The sequence below is a fragment of the Sceloporus undulatus genome, chromosome 3 (genome assembly GCF_019175285.1).
Source record: "Sceloporus undulatus isolate JIND9_A2432 ecotype Alabama chromosome 3, SceUnd_v1.1, whole genome shotgun sequence".
Taxonomy (NCBI): domain Eukaryota; kingdom Metazoa; phylum Chordata; class Lepidosauria; order Squamata; family Phrynosomatidae; genus Sceloporus; species Sceloporus undulatus.
This window is the reverse complement of record NC_056524.1, coordinates 43,860,399-43,878,120: the sequence shown is the minus strand read 5'-3', so window position 1 is coordinate 43,878,120 and position 17,722 is coordinate 43,860,399. Positions and strand designations below refer to the sequence as shown.

Sequence of the window (17,722 nt, the reverse complement as noted above, 5' to 3'; positions counted from 1 at the left end):
ATAAGAAACAGACTCTTTAGTACCGAACAAAGGAGGGGATCCCTCGCCTCCATCTTTTAAAAAACAGCATTATAACACTTTTTAATTTCACTGGGACTTCATTATTATTTCAGTCTTGAACATATGCAGGCATATCCCAGTTTGTCTGTTTCATTGTCTTTCCTTGTCTGTTTGCTGCCGCACATCTGTAGTAAGCCATGCACTAAAGCTTGAGCTGGGAAAGAACACAGCTCTACTCTAACCAAATCTACCATAGCCATGTATGCCTGATTACAACTGGCAGAGCAAACAGCAGTTGTCTTCAAAATACCTGTTTGGTGTTTCATGATATGAACTGGAGGGCCCTCAAAGAGTTCATGCTTCCCTATAACATCCCATTTCCTGTTTTTCTTTTCTAGGTGACACTTAGCATTCTGTGGTTTCTGGAAACAACTGATCAACTTCTGTCCACATTACCCTTTGGGGGTTTGGGAATATGTTGGGGGATTACCCCCTCTGGGTTGTAAGAAAACATTTTCTACTTTGCATGCTTTAAAGCCCACCTTAGTCTGCTGACAATGCCCTGTTTTTCCTTTCAGTGGCCTGATTTTGGATCTAATATATGGATGCTCAGCCAACTAACTTCACTATTACAGGAAACAATTAAATGGCAACTCTTTTTACAAAGCAAAATAAAAGTGGACATGTAAAATTCTAACATCCATGACATGTAACCATTGACTGTATACTAGGATTTGGATAGTCGTTCTTAAATTTACATTTATTAAATATAACAGTTTACTGCCTATAGTTGTTCATACAAAGCAGTCCCCAGTCTTACATTGCTTTCAAAATTAGAATTCTATTTTCTACTGTCTAAAGCACACTCGTGATCTCTTAACACAGAGGTGAGTAACTTTGGAAGGCTTGAGACGACCCCTCATCCCCCATCAGTGAGCCACACCATCATGGTTTGGTGTGCCAAACGTGACATAATGCCACTTCCAGCTGTCATTTGGACCAGGCGGGGATTGAGAGCATTTTTGGTTGATTTTGAGTGTCTTTGGCCAGTTTTCAGGTAAAACAATTGCCCCAAAATGTATACAAATCTGGGTTGGGCCTCAGCACCTACAGTTTACGTCACCAAGGAGTAAGGGGAGCTGGTCCAGAATGGCACCACAACAGAAGCAAAGGTTTTAAAGATCCTTTACCACCACTAATCATGCCCGAGTCCTTAATTTACTCAATTCTTCAAACATAGAGGAGAAATAGCAGCTACTTAGATCTATAATATAAAGTTTATTTTGATCCTGAGTCATACCGAATCTGGGTTAAGTAACACTTAAGAGCATTAGATGTGTCATGAAAAATCAGATGAAAGTTAACCTCGTCCAGCACTTTTTTGAATGTCTTGCATCTACATGGTTTTAAAAAATAAATGGATAAGTGGTCTGCTAGTCTAGTGTTGATGTCCTCCTGTGCTATGGATTACTATTTTATTATAGTTGTGAACAGCTGCATGGTTTTCAGCTATGTGGATTAATTTACTTATAAGCAGTCAGAAATAAATGGATAGCCATTGTAAGCCACTGGATTATACCTGCTCATCCTTCAAACAGTTCACCTATCTAGTAAATTTTGAGTAACGGGGGAAATGAATCCATTAGCTGTAATCCAATTTATAGTCCCAACTAGAGCAGACACATTGAATTGAACTAATCGGATTTAAATAAGTGTTGATTTACTCTCTAGTCTATCAGTTAACTGAGGGGATCAAGTCATTCAGTTCTCAAATATCATGGAAAATTAATAAAGGTTAATTTCATTTTTGTTTCATACACACCTTACACACATAGCCTGAAGGTAATTTTATAATTATTTTTAATAATTTTGTGATTGAAACAGTGTTTGTGTGCACTGAACCATCAGAAAGCAAAAGTGTCACTATCTCAGCTACCCATGTAGACAATTTTGGATTTTGGAATATTTTGGATTTTGGGTTTCCAGATAAGGGATACTCAACCTGTACTGGCATAATCAGACAAAGCATCAGCTGCATTGAGATGGAGAGGGCAGGGAGAGATGAGAGAGAGAGACAGGAAATTAACAGATAAAGTGGTGATTTGTGGCTTCCATGTCAGTGGAGTAAGTGAATATGGTGGTTTCTAGTCTCAGTTTAAACTGGCTGTCCAAGGTGCTGAACCCTATCTTCAAAATAGTTTCCACACCTAGTATAGCTGTTAAGTTTGGACTAAAGCCTACACTGGATTCACCGCACCACTGACATAAACGCTGCCAGCCACCACTTAACAAATAACATTTATATATAGTTGTGCGTATCTCTGATGCTTGGTTTCATAATAGTATGCCTCTTTATTTAAGTAACCTTACAGGAAATGTCCCCAACTTCAAAGCATTTTAGCTCTAACTATGTTGCAGATATGTTGCCCATTGATAGGGTATGAAGGCTTTCACATCTGCTAATACTGTTTCCTTAAAATTCATTGCCTTTCATTGCTACCTTCCATAAATCTACATAGTGGGGCATTGCCAGTGACAAAGTATACTTGAATGTTTGTCTATACACTCAGAGTGACAAAAGCTCTGTCTCTGTGCACTGAGATGGACTTTCTTTCCCCTTATCAAGGATTCTAGTGTAATTGTTCTATTGTCAACCACTTAAAAGTTCTGACGCAGGGATTTGAACTGTGTTGTTTGTATAGCTTTTGTGTCATTACTGCTGAAGGGAGGGGGACATTGTATATTTCTGAGTGAGAAACTGACATTTGCACCCAAAGTAGAACCAATATTGTTCACCTAAGAAAATATCACACTAAAGTCCAATTTACATGAAATATCTCACACTGATGGGAAATTTACCACATTACCACACAACTATTTATCTAGAATGATATGACAGTAGAAAAGACTTACCACATTTAAGAAGGCAACCTTCTCAATGATTTCCTTTTTCTTCTCTCGTAAAGGACAGGTCCAGGCCAGCAAATGAAAATGTCCTTTTACAGAAGTCAAATTCTGTTCAAGCTTTCCCTTCTGAGCACCCCAAGTGCTTATTTCAGAAAAGCCATACAGCTTGATGGAACTCTCCTTCCACCATTTGTATTGTGTAGGTTTTAACACAACACTGTTAGATTCAGCGTACTTTACAGCCAGCACTGTAAAGAAGAGACAGGGAGACCCTGGCACTGATTTAGACCAAACTCTAAATATAACCCAACCCACTTTCTGTGCTTCTCTCTCTCCAAGCACTGAAGAGGGAATGACCTTGCTGAAAAACTGACCTCTCCTCTTGTCATTCTTTCCAGTGGACATGGGACACTATGCAAGCAGCCGACATCTGCTTGCAACAAGCAAGGATAAGTACGGACCTAGCTTTATTATACCTGCATCCTGGTTACTTTCTCTCTTGTGTTCAGCTTTTCCAGTAAGGATATGCCCAAGGGGAACGGCCACTTTCAGACTGCCTCTTGTGTCCTCAAGCTTTATTAAGCCTGGAACCTTAATAAAGGGGAGACTTCCCAATGGAGATGTCCATAGCATTTTCCCTTGTAGTATAGTGAGAAGATGCATGTTTGATTGTGCTGTGGGTTCTACTAATGCTATAACTGTAAGCATGTGCATCAGCAAAATAGATAGCTGTCCTATTTTACAACAAGAAGTAACTTACATTAATAGTTCAGAAAGAAAGTATGAGTAGTAAAGGCTGAGTCGCCCTTCTCTGAGAAGGAACGAGAAGTGTTTTGGATTTGGGAGTTTTTCAGATTTTGAAATATTTACATATACATAATGAGATGTCATGGAGATGGGATCGAAGTCTAAACCTGAAATTTATTTATGCTTCATATACACCTCATACACATAGCCTGAAAGTAATTTTATAAACAATATTTTTTAATAATTTTATTCATGAAACAAAGTTTGTGTACATTGAACCATCAGAAAGCAAAGGTGCACTATCTCAGTCACCTATGCAGAAAACTTGGCATTTTGGAGTATTTTGGATTTTGAAATTCCAGATAAGGAAGATTCAACCTATACTGATACTTGGTCTGCAAGGCCCTGCAGGATGGTTAAGCTGTAGTATTTGTTTTGCTTTTTTGTATCCAATATGAGCAAAGGTTGGAAAATTATTTCTTTGACAACAGTCCCCAAAATCCCTCAGTAGGCTCTGGCTGGGGAGTTTGTTGAAGTGTCATGCAAATTAAAACCTTTCTAAGCTCTGGATATGGGTCTTTGGAAGACTCAAAGTTTTTAAGTTCTCGAACAATTTTTAAGCTGAGAAAAATATATATGCTTGAACGTATTAATGGTAGCGTGTTAGCTAGAAATTGCAATAGGGTAATAATCTAGTGGTTTCAGTGTTGGACTGCAACTCTAAAGATGGTCTGCAACCATCACCTACCCAAAGCATTTAAAGCAGTACTGTATATCTTTAATGCCTTTTCTCTTTCCCAGTTCCTGTTTTGCTTAACAATGAACCCACAGAAAAGTCTGGAAGAAGTTGAACATTTGTTCACTATATTGTGGCATTTTATTTAGTCCTAATAAAGGTATCAAAGGGGCTCGACAGACTTTATGCTGGCCTGGACGCAGACTAGGGTTCAGTATTCACATGCTGGAAACCCTTACCATGCTGCCCCGCCACCATTATGGTGTGCGCTCATCAACACGGCACGTGCCATGATGGTGTCCATGGCGCATAGTGCCCAAATGGCACTGGTTGGAAGGGGTGTCATCATGGCACGCAAGCGCCCCTGTGATGCCCCTTCCAGGAAGCTGCTCATAGCAGCTTCTTTTAGGGAGCAGGACAGTGCTGCAGCATGCAGCTGCTGCGACACCAACCCAAGGCTGGAAGGGGTGACTTCCAGCTGCCCATCTGTACTGCCCCAAAACTAGAGTAGTGTAATGGCTTGTGCATTAAACTAGGACTCCAGGAAACCATGACTTGAATCTGCATTAGGCCATTGAAACCCACTGGATGGCCTTTGGCAAATCACACTCTTTCAGGCTTAGAAGAAGGCAATGATAGATCTCTTTAGAATAAATTTTGTGCAGACAACTTTATGTTCATCACATGTCAGAGACAACTTGAACGCTCATAACAATAACAACACCAATACTTGTTGTTGTGTGCCTTCAAGTTATTTCTGACTTAAGGTGACTCTAAGGAAAAAATAGCATGGGATTTTCTTGGCAAGATGTGTTCATAGGAGGTTTGTCACTATCATCCTCTGAGGCAGAGAGCATTTGACTTGCCCAAGGTTCTCCCAGTGGGTTTCCATGACCATGCAGGGAATCAAACCCTGATCTCTAGAGTCGTAGTCTGTTTGCATGCATCTAAAGTCAGCTATGTGGTTATTCAAATAAAGTTTGTCTTCAAATGCTAGTGCTTTAATTAGTGCAGCCATGTAGGTTTGAAGTAGTGATGTAAATCTACATCTACACACAACAAGGGGAAATGTTTTCGCTACAATGAGTGATTGCATGTTATAAAAGGTTATGGTGATGAATGATTGGAGGATATAAGAGGTTAGTGTGCTTTTTTGTTTTTTTGCACTTGGGGATTTTTTGTTTAATAAAGGTATTTTTGGATGAAAGGATGTAGGTTTTACACAAAAGGCATTTGTGGCTAGGAACATGAGTCACTAGAAGGAAGGTTCATCCTTCACCTAAGCATCCAGAGATGTCTTGATTCATAGAATCATAAGAGTTGGAAGAGAGCACAAGTACAACCCCCTACCATGCAGGAAATCTCAATCAAAGCATCCCTGGCAGGTGACCATCCAGCCTCTGTTTAAAGACCTCCATCACTCTCTGAGGGAGTGTGTTCCCCTGTTGAACAGCTCTTACTGTCAGGACGTTCCTCCTAATGGTGAGGTGGAATCTCTTTTCCTGATTCAGAAGCCAGTGTGTTTACTTATACATGACACAGAGTAGATCCAGTTGCAAGCTGTCTATTTAATGTACCACATAGTTTAGCTGTGAATATCTACTGCTGTTTGGCTCCTCACATCACCACCCCTTCTCCATTCCAACTAGTTGTCATACAAACAATTTTGTCATTTCAAATATTGATGCCCAGCTTTGCTTCTTTTTCTCTTCCATCTTCTTCCTTTCATGTCTTGTCAATTAGATTGTAAGCCTCCAAGCAGGAAAGCTCTATAAAGTAGTTAGAAAACTTCAGGTACTTTCTAGGTCCTGGCAATTCAATCACTCACCAGTCTCAAAACAGAGGTTTCCAGTAGGTATTTCTTCCAGAGAAAGAGACTGGATTTGTAAAGATGCATCTGAACTGATGAGTGTTTGCACTACAGATATTATGATGTGCTGCTAAGGGGTTTCTTCCTAAGATTTACTGTATATAATTGTGTCATTCCAAACTGAAGGAGCATGTTGCAGTCCACTCCAAAGCAAAGATGGGCAGTGAACAGGTGGTGCATTGTTTGCAAAGTTCCCTCTTGGAAGCTATTTGTCTACTTATAGAGTTCTATAACAAGCAATATACAAGGAGATACAGGAGACAGGGCTATTTATGACTGTGTGTCAGATACCCCTCCCTCTCCCCTTTCTGGACATGCCTAGTCAGGTTTAATACAGAAATGTTAAAGTTAGCTGTCAGTTTTTTTTTTTTTTTTTTTTTTTTTTGCGAGCTACAGACTGTATAAAGTCTCTAGACTACAGTATGCAGTGGGTATCTTGGGAAGCAGTTGACTCAGCACGTGGATAGAGCAGTGCAAATCTATTCCAGCACATAGTAAATTCTGGATTGTATGCAAATTTTGTACCCCTGTATGATTTGCTATATAGAATATTAACTACGTGTTACAATTAACTATTTCCTTTATGGTGTATTTGAACTTTTCTTTCCATTATTGTAACATGCAGGCTAGACCTTCCTGCAACAAGGCATATATCCTTGTACAGTACAAGATACCTCTGCTCCCATTTCTTCCTCACAGGCCATTTTGGGTTGCTTTAAAAAAAAAATCCCCATTTCCTAACCTGTATGGAATGTTTATGATTCTTAAAGACTACCTACTGTTTTGGTGCATAAGCATTTGTGAACTGATGATACTAGCTTCAGTCTACAAAAGATAGTGTCAAATAAAATATGGTAGTCTTCAAGGTATCACAAGATTCTTGTCAGTTTTGCTGCAACAAACAAACACAGATACATCCCCTACCCCCTAGAAATTGTATACTTTTGCATACCTTGGGTGCTCTTTAAAGAGGGAGCCTCTTTTACTTTGAGCTCATAGGCACTCTACCCACTCACATTCTCTGTTGGAAGAAATTCTTGCCCCAAGGCTATCTGAGCTGCAGGAAAAACAGTGGATAGACTTTTGAGATATGCTTTTGTCCTTAGATCTTTCAGGTGGTGAATCTTTGAAAGATGGTGCTGACACAAGCAGAGCGACTCAACAGTCCACAAAGCCAAAGCTAGTTTCTTCAAAGAAAAGAAAGAGGGTTAGTTGATATATTCTTATGGCTACCAAGCACTATGATTTAATATATAATTAAAAACTGATGTTTCTGCACTGTGTTAGAAAGTGTAGAATCTGAATGCCTAGCTTTCTTGGTGTTGTATCAACTATCATGGTTTTCTGTTGCCACTATTGTTCAGTGTCAGCATGTTGACTTGTGAGAGGCAAGAGATTTGGGTAACCTCCCTGTGCATTGAAAGAATGGGCAACATCACTCCCCATAAGTTAAAACAAATTTAGAAAACTATGAATTCAGATTGTTGAAAATGCCATAAAGCTGATGGCACATTTCTTCATATGTGGTGGAACTGTAATACGGCAACACTTTTCTGGAAAACAGTACACACAACAATAATTGAAATCACTCAGAGCAATTTACCATTTGACCCTCTTCTCTATCACTTAAACATGATCCCGGAATATTCAAGCAAAGACTTAGGGAAAAGTAAGGCGAGCAGATGCATCATTTTATATATGATTATGACAGCGAGGATCTTATACTTCCAAATATTGGAAGTGTGACACCCTCCCAACAAAGGAAGAATGGTTGAGTAATCTCAACGAAGCCATGCAAATGGACATTTTGACAGCGCTAATGAAAGAAAGGAGACTTAAAGAGACAGAAGAAGAATGGCAATGTGTACAGAATTATAGATATAACTAATAGGAAAAGAATTGCTTCACTTATATATTACTCAGATTTATTGTTTCAAACAGCCTCCCCCCCTTTCGCTTTAGTATGGTATTTTTATTACCTGTCCCTACTCCCTAATTGATGATAATACTATCACTGCAGAGATATGGATACTGAATGTGAACTGTAAACTACATGAATAATTTAGTTATTCTGAAATTGATGGTATTAGTGTTGCTTTTCTAATGAGAATCCTAACCTTTTGCGAAGAATCCTTATGAATTCTTACTTTGCCTCGTATGAATAGGTACAGTATAGGAAACCAGGAAGTGATTAAGAGGATCTGAAGAAATCTTAAAAGAGAAATGAGTGTTATGTGTTAAATGTTGTGTTAAATGTTATGTCTTTGTATATGTACTGCCCTGTTTGTATATAGTATTTGTACTATGTTAGTGTGAGAATTTTGATTATGTGAATATTTGTAATTTTCTAGATGCTTTAATAATAATAATAATAATAATAATAATAAAAAGAATGGGCGACAGAAAGCTACAGAGTATGTGGTCTAGCCAAGCCACTGTGTATGCCTATATTGATACACATACTGAAGCCCTTCTCAGTCATGGTAACCGCATAGATAGCTGGTGGGTATCTGTTGTAGGGAATAAGGAAGAGACCCTCAATCCAGTAGTCCCAACTACGGGAAACTTGATAATTCAGCTCTCAGAGTTGTAGTCCCAAAACTAACTTTTCCTGTCTCTGAAGCAACAAAACATTAAGAAGGTCTTCCTGACTATTGTTCAATAGTGGAGTAACCTACCTTGAAAGGTGGTAGACTCTCCTTCCTTAGAGGCTTTTAAACAGAGATTAGATGACTGCTTCTCAAGGCTTGCATTAGTCGTGGACTCCTTCACTGGCAGGAGGCTAGACTAGCTGAGCCATATAGTCCTTTCCATTTCTGTGATCCTACAGTTTTTTGATGCTTTCATGCCCCTAGTTTCAGACTTGAATGGATGGCTGGGGTTGTTTGGCAGCAATGAGGCAAAAGCCCACATACTTGTGCATGCTGGACCAGTTGAGCTGCCTAGACACACAGACACACCTTTCTGACCTTTCTTTTTCTGGAGTAAAAAGTGACATGGGGAAGAATGTACATTTGGAAAATGGCATTCAACAGTGTGAGAACCAAGAAGACTGAGAAGAGCAGAGAGAAGTTAGGTCCAGCCCTGCCATTTGACAAAATGAGGAGGTATTTCCAGATAGAGCTGGAGAAGTCTCTCAGAAACCCTAAAGAATGGTAGCCAGTCACCTTAAATGATATTAAACTAGATGGACTATCCGACTGGGTATGTTTCCAATTATTTCATTTACACTGTAAACAACTTCTAGCCTTGTTGGTCCCAAATGAGGCACAAGGTGTGAAAGTTATAGCTGAAAATTCTTCAAACTGGTAGGGTGCAAAAATAAGTCTTAGCTTTCAGGCACATAGACCTTAAAAAAACTGTAGGAGATTTTGCAGGGAACTTTTATTAGCCCAAGGATATTATTATACACTGAGGAAATAGTAGTTCGCAAGCAGTGGGGTGAAAACCACTTTTTTGAGTACATTACACTTGTTCAGCCAAGAGACTATATCATTAATGCCAAGTTTTATTATTTTCACTTATTTTTCATAGCTTGTGATTGACAGAAAGGTAACATCATACCCAGCACTGGTATTGTCTTTTCATTATGTTACATGAATCTAGTAATAGATGATTGGTTGATTTGTGTTTTCTGTTTTTATTATAAGAAATTACTGCTTACCTCCATCTGCAGTGTGCTTTTTACTTCCTGCAGATCCATGATACTTTTAGGAGGTAAAGGCCATGGTCTAGAACCCTTTCATTTTCTACAGCTCTTAGGAGCTAAACATGGGCTGAATTGCCACATCATCTAAGTTGTGTTCTGAAGTGTTTGTAGTGGTTCTGTGGTTGGTGGTTGTCTGCCTCCAAGTTGTTTCCAACTTATGATGTCTCTAAGGTGAACCTGTCACAGGTTTTTCTTTGCCAGATATGTTCAGAGTTTGCTTTATCCTTCCTCTGAGGCTTGTCAAGGGTATCTGGTGGGGTTCCATGGCCAAGCCATGTCTCCAGATTGATAGTCCAGCTTTCAAACCACTACACCACACTGGCTCTCTTGTGGTACTATAACTATGTTCAAATGCTAAGCTTTTCCTCCATCCAATCTTCTTTCTTTCAGCCTGCTGAATGTGCCCTCCTCACTGTAGAGAAAGAGTCTAAAAGTGAAAACAAAACAGAAGTAAAGCCAAAGAGAAGAAGAAAGGTACTAATTCAATAACTGACATTGCAACAAAACTGTTTTTCATTTTTAATCAATATTTTATTTAATACACCAGCAAACCAGAGTGTCAAATTAAATGTGCCACCTTTTCCTTATCATAACTGACCAATGGTGAAGTATTATTAAATAATACTGTTAAATAGCTCTCCAGAGAATGATAAATTATACTTTCATTGCTTTAACAGTGCTGTGTTACCTTTTAGTTCTTTTAAAATGGATATGTAAATATTTATATCCTAGCTTTCTCTTGATATAGGTCCTAAGGTGGCTTACTACAAATTAAAACAAAATACAACTAAAATCTTAATATACAAATGCTAAAAAATAATAATTCTACTGAAAGCACAAAGTTAATAAAAACAATTTAAAACATTTTTAAAAATCAATAAAAGTGCAGGACACCCCAATTTATTTATTTATTTATTTATTTATTGGATTTATATTATACCTTTCTCCCAAAATGGGATACATTATAATATCCATCTCCCAATTAAGAAAATGGTTGACTAACTAAAAGGGTCTTTGTCTGCCAGTGCAAAGGGACCAAAGGGGGGGAATGTTATTTAAATTTCAAAACCCATCAATAGCTCCAGAAAGTAAGTTTTCAAAAAGCAATGTTTAGGAATAAATATGTAATGAATAATTATATTCCCACTCGCAAAGTAATGTTATTAGTCATTACATTACTGTATAAAAATAACCACATTAGGAATATCCTGGTCCTAAAAGTAACGAGTTACAGGTAATGTTATGTTTGACTCAATACTTCACCTATTTAATTACTTGAAAAAAGAAAAAGAAAACTCCTAAAAAAGACATGTTTCATGCTTCTGAGTATCAGGTGCTGATGACCAATTGCAGAAGGGCTATTAGTTTGAAGTCCTGCTGTGAATTTTATTATTTTCCATAGAAACCTATGGTAGTTGCCAAAGACACTGCATGAAAGACTAGCCTTTGGTCTAATTCAGCAAGACTCTCATTATGTCTCTCCAAACAAACAGTGGGCACCTTTATTATATGCCCAGGTGTACACATATATCTGCAAATGGTCTTCCTGCAGACAGTAAATGCATGTTAGAAATTTTCCAGGTGAATCTCATTGGCTTTAAGCAGAGACTGGCACCTGTTTTCATTTTTACTTCTTTCTATAGCAATATTTCTTGTTCTGGATTTTCACAGGGATATAGCACATGAACAAGCTGTGAGAAAATCAGTGTTGTATGCATATCTTGGTAATTTATAGTGCCCCAACAAATGTCTCTTTTTTCCACCATCCCCATTCCCCCTCTCCCTCTGCCTGTGTGTGTGTGTGTGTGTGTGTGTGTGTTTAAAGTCATTTGCTTTTTATCATCTGGAATGAATTAGAAGCAAAATAATAAAACTTCCTGTGTGAAGAACATTTCCCCCCACAGCTTCCTTTGAAAGAAGGGAATATGTTCAGGTGTCCTTGTTCTTACTTTATGGAATTTCTTGTTAATATCAGCATCACTCTCAAGAGGACCATTATTTTCCTGAAGGAATTGAGTGACTCAGAATGATGTAATGCCCTATGAAATAGCAGTCATTCTTTTCCACTCCCCTCCCACCGCATCCCCCACCAGGTTTTAAATGCAGTGGGTCCCATTGATCTTTGTTAGATTCTTATCTAGGTAGACTATGCTGAGTGCATAAAAACATCACTCTGAAAATTACCCAGTAGACAATTACCATACTTAAAGGACAAACTGTCAGGCTCTTTTTTTACAACCAAAAAAATAAATCAAAAATGCAAGTATGGATTCTGCTATAAATTTTAAGGTCCTTCTCAATCTGTTCAGCTGTCCCTTTTTGCTTCAACTGAAACAAGGATATGTTTGTCTAGAGTAATTGCACTGAACATCATTTTCCAACTTGGCACTCTTTAGATGTGTTGATAACTCCCACCATGTTGGCTGGGAATGATGGAGGTTATATATACAGTGGACCTTTGTTATCCCCTGGGTTTGGTTCCAGAACCCACCATGGATACCAAAATCCATGGTTGCTCAATTTACAATGGCATAGTAAAATGTCCCTTATATAAAATGGCAAAATCAAGGTTTCCTATTGAATTTATATATTTCTTAAATATTTTCAAGCTGGGGATAAAGAATCTGTGGATATAGAGGGCTGAGTGTACCACACTTGCATGGCACCATGGTGAACATCTGGGAGCTGTAGTTCAAAAATACTTGGAAAGCTATATGTAGCCCAATTTTTGTCTAGAGCGAATCTCATCTTCTTAATTCAGGGGTACCCAACTTGGATCCCCAAATGTTGTTGACGATTAGCTCCCAGCAGGTGTGAAGAAAGGCAAGGAATTCTGTGGGTTGTGGATCACAACATCTGTTAGTCCTTTCAGGTGCGGAACCACTGTATTAATCCATTTATGTTACAGAAAAATTGCCCAGTATAAATTATTTGAAGACCTTCTATTATCGAGCTTGAAACAAACAGAAAAGCAGTGTGGATTTCTTAGCAAGATCATTAAAGACTAACCACTGTGTTGAATGTACCTCTTCTTTTCTTCTTTAGAAGAAAATATCTGATATTCTTGCAAAGTCATCTCCAAAACCAGGAGTCCCTGCAGACATACAAAAACTGCTCAATGAACACTTTGGAGCTAAACGTTCAGTGATTGAACTAGAAGAATTAAAATTGCCAGGTAATAAAGGATGTATCTGCAGAAAGAGTTTGGGAGAATTGGGGGAAAGGGATATTAATTTGTAAAGAAAAGAAGAAAAAAACATATTATTTGTACATGTTTCCTTTCTTTTGACAGAAAGAAACAAGCTCAAATATTCCAGCTCAAAGATGCTTGTGCCACACACACAAGTACTTCAGTAGTGCACTTACCTGGCTGCTTTGTTATTTTCATGAGCTGAGAAAAGTTATTTTTGGAGACTACACCTCCCAGAATCCTTAAGCCAGTATGGCCATTAGCTATGTTGGCTGTGGGGTGTTGAGAGTTATAGTGCAAAAATATTACTTTTCAAAAATCTTTTGTAAATGAGATCTTCCTCTATATCCTGCTGGTGGAAGCAATATACTATGTTGAGGTGAGGGAGAGTGTCCTCTGTCCATAGAATGCCCTCCCCTTAGAAGATTGATGGTTCTGACATTGGTCTCATGTCAGCACTAAGATAAAACTGGGTCAGCTTTCTGACCCAGTGACTCCAACATGACTCATTATTGATGTATGTTTCAGTGCATGTTATGTTTTAAACTGTTTTAAACTATTTAAATTGTTGTTTTACATTGTTTTCCTTGTGCGTTTTTTTTTTTAAATTCTGTACTAGGGTTGCTCATCCAGGGATCGGTTCCTTGGAAGCTTCCACAAGAGGTTTTTAGGAGTTCCATTAGAGATCATGATCAAATATTTTTCGAGCTGTAGGTATAATATTTTTAAGCAGGGGTTCCTTGAGACCTGAAAATTAATTCAAGGGTCCCTCCAGGGTAAAAAAAATGTTGAAAAGGGCTAGTCTATACCCTGCCCTGAATCTTTGAATATAAAATGGGTGATATATACATATGTCTGTATAATCACACACAAGTCTCTCCAAATACACTTATAATTCCCATAATTATGTAAATTGGAGTGACCTCCCTGGCAATTTTATTACCTGGCAATTTTAATTCTAAGCACCTTACACTAGTGCTTAGCTTGCCATGTGAATTTCCATCAGGGTCTCTAGCATGTAGTTGAACAATCTGCCTCACACAAAATTTCACACAGATAAAAGTTTTGTTGTCATGTGCTTTGAAGTCAGCTCCAGCTTAGGGAGACCTTATCATGTTCTTGACAAGATTTCTTCTGAGGAGGTTTGCCATTGCATTCTTCTTTGGCAGAAAGAGTAATTTGCCTAGGGTCATATAGTGGATTCCCATGACCACAGGACAATTTAAACCCTGGTCTCCCAGAATCCTGTCATTGTTCTGTGCCTTCAAGTCTTTTCCAACTTATGGCAAACGTAAAGCAAACCTATCACAGGGAATTCTTGGCAAGATTTGTTCAAAGAGGGTTTGTCATTGCCTTCCTGTGGGGCTGAGAGTATGTGAGTTGGCCAAGATCACATAGGCCCATTCTAGATGGGCCTTTAATACGCCCCCGTCACGTGCTAGGGGTTGTCCGAGGACCTAGCGTCCATACTGGCCTCACCTCTAGCACGTGATGGGGGCGTAAAAAAGATGGCGCCCCTTACACATGGGCGCTGCCATTTTTACATGCTGGACGCTTAGCGTCCGCACGTCCCCCTGCGCTTGCGACATCACAAGTGCGCCATTTGCGCACTCGTGCATTGCAAGCACAATGCAAAAAGATGCCACCTTCTGCGGCTTCTTTTTCCACCACCAGGAAGCCTCCCCATTTGGAGACTGAGGCTTCCCAGCAGTGGAAATGGAGGCGGCAGCAAACTGCCCTTTTTGGGTGGTCTGTAAACTGCCATAGTTGGTTAACATGGCCGAGTGGGGATTTGAACCATTTTCTCCAGAATTATAGTCCAATTCTCAAACCACTACACCACACTGGCTCTCTAGTTCATCACAAACTATTACACACACTGGCTTTTGTACAAAATGTACAAACATTGAAAAACAATTTTTCTTTTGTGTGTGGACATTTGTTAGGGCATTTACTGGTGTCCTAGACTTGTGATTGAAAGGTCAAATTTACACAATACGCATACTGTTGAACTACAGCTCACATCAGCATTTGTAGGGCTGGGTGAGGCTGAAGAGAGCTTTAACTGAATAACCTCTGCAGGACCACCCCATAACCTTATGTATATTCTGAGGTTGTTTAAAAAAAATTATCCTTTTTTAATGGAAAGTGCCTGGCATGTGCAGCTGAAGCTGTAACTAAATACAGTACATTGAAAGCAATAGAATAAGTAATGTTTTATCATTTCTACCTAAATGTAATAATAATATATCTGTAAAGCAGTACTGTTTAGTGTCTTGTATTGTAAGGCACTAGCTATTAGAGACACATATATCTAGACTGTGTTGTTCTGAACTGTCAGGTTGTTTGTGGTATTGTTTAATGATTCAGGCCTTGAAAAAGAAACCTGCAAGCACCTCATAGCCTATATAGCCAGTAAAATTTCATATAAGGATAATGGTGGTGAGATAATTTTGGAAGAAATCTTAACAGGAAAGTTGTTCTCATCATTTAGTTAATCCACGTTAAAGCTTCTTGTTATTAGCCACGAGTGCTTGTGAAACTCTGTCTTCCCCCAAAACACTTTGCTTGGCTCCTGGCACGCAGGTTTTCCTGGAATATTTAATCTAACGTCTTAGCTATAACACCAAGCAACAATAGTTGTCTCTTGTGGTTTTCAGATGCCTGTTTCCTCCCTGCCAATGACCTCACCCACAGTTTTGCTTCCTACCTGAAAGAAAGTGAGTAGCTGCTTTGACTAAAAAGCATTATATTGTGGGTATAATTCTAATGTTTACTCCTTCTTAGAAATGTTTGAAACAAAAGCAACTTTTTTATAACTATTCTAAATCCAAGTGTTCCTTATTTGACCCTCAGGCCTTTGTGTACCTTTACTGTGGTTGGATGATGTTTATTTTGCAGTTTCACTGTAGCAATATTCTCTCACGTTTAAGAATAACAGGTAGGGACAGTGCAGTCCATAGGTCATGTGTGATTCCAAAATCCCTCTTTTTCAGCCCTGGAAGTGTCCTGACAAGCCTTCACAGTCTCCCCTAAACCAGATTCACACATAAACACAGTGGTGTGCCTGTAAGAAGATTCATAGCTGTTAATATGCAAAAAGTGCTTCAACCAAGTACAGTATTGACTCAGGAGTGAGAGTATTTATAGAACCAGCAATTTACAGTGGTTCCTTTGTATATGTGGGGGATCTGTTCTGGACCTACCCACCCCGCGTATGCAAAAAAATGTGGGACCTCAAGTCCCATTGATTATAATGTCAGCACACTCCCTTGCTCGCCATTTTGTCCCCCCAGACTTGCTGAATGTGTTAGCTCAAGTCCAGAGATGGCATGAGTGGACTGTATTTATTTATTTATTTCTTGATTTGATTTGATTTATTTCCAGGATTATTATTATTATTTATATAGCACTGTAGATTTGCACAGCGCTGTACATAAAACAATAAATATATAAGAGTAAGCCTGCCTATGGCATACAATCTAAGAAATAATAGGATAATACATATAAAATACATAGCAATACAGGAAATAGTTCAATAAAACAGGCAACAAAAAGAACATGAAATAGCAAATGACAATCACGCAATGCCTGGGAACGCTTTTCTGAACAGGATGGTCCTCAACTCCGTTTTGAAACTGGTTAAAGAAGTGATGGCCCTTGCTCGGAGGGGAAGAAGGTTTATTCCGCCTTTCTCCCACAATGGGATTCAAGGCAATTGCCTATTTGTTTTCTTGATCTTGACTTTTGTGCCCCATTAAAAATATCTTGTACCTTTTCAGTGTTGAAGGGCCTCTGGGTGCATCTACACTGTAGAAATAATGCAACTTTACACCACTTTAACTGCCACTAGCACTCTTTGGCAGAAAAAGCTAAAACTACAAATCCCAGGATTCCATAGGATAGAGATACAGAATGGTGTCAAACTGCAATATTTCTACTGTGTAGATTCACCCTTAGTTATATCAAATGGTAACAATGGCACAAATCCATTTTAGCTCCAGTTTGTAACATAACACAATGCAGAAATGACATTAGGTGTTAAGTTGGCTGCTCATCCATCTATTTACAGGGAGTAGTATTTGTCTTAGGTGCAGAGCAAACCCCTCCTCAAAAAAACCTCCCCTTTTCAGTATTTCTAAAATCTTAAAGCCAGAAGAGAGTAGCCATCCAGTCTGTCAAATTGCTGTGATACATTACTGCCTTTCTCTAGCTAGTGCAACCCATTTCCAGCTAGAACAGCCCAGAAAGGTGGGATATAAATTAAATAAATAAAGACAAAAAAGACTGAGTGGCCAGGCACTTTATCTTCAACACTGATTTTACCAAAATAACAATAATACAGTGTACAATACAATAATACAGTGCACCCTTGGTATTTGCTGGGGTTTAGTTGCAGACCCCCTGTGGATACCAAAAGGCCTGTGTGCTCAAGTCCCATTAAATACAATAGCATAGAAAATAGTGTCCCTTATAGAAAATGGCAAAATCAAGGTTTGCTTCGGGGAATTAAAAAACAAAACATTTTCAAGCCATGGATGGTTGGATCCATAGATACAGAGG

The 17,722-nt window shown here is 38.7% G+C and overlaps 2 protein-coding genes across 5 annotated transcripts in view; one reads left to right on the top strand and one right to left on the bottom strand.

Annotated features, from left to right (window-relative positions):
• The window catches only part of FILIP1L (filamin A interacting protein 1 like), a 231,808-nt gene extending 228,648 nt beyond the window's left edge, over positions 1–3,160 (bottom strand). The window contains exon 1 of the mRNA XM_042456821.1: positions 2,914–3,160. The gene's annotated coding sequence lies outside the window, so the exon portion shown is untranslated. The remainder of the gene's footprint in view (positions 1–2,913) is intronic.
• CMSS1 (cms1 ribosomal small subunit homolog) overlaps positions 1–17,722 on the top strand; it is a 257,043-nt gene that overhangs the window by 231,534 nt on the left and 7,787 nt on the right. For 3 of the 4 annotated variants that reach the window (XM_042456828.1, XM_042456826.1, XM_042456827.1), the window contains exons 2-5: positions 7,367–7,467; positions 10,360–10,443; positions 13,015–13,144; positions 15,820–15,879. In XM_042456828.1, coding sequence (XP_042312762.1) covers positions 7,367–7,467; positions 10,360–10,443; positions 13,015–13,144; positions 15,820–15,879 — 375 coding nt within the window. Of the gene's footprint in view, positions 1–3,235; positions 3,361–7,366; positions 7,468–10,359; positions 10,444–13,014; positions 13,145–15,819; positions 15,880–17,722 lie in introns of those variants that run through there. The other variant, XM_042456825.1, reaches the window with a different exon arrangement.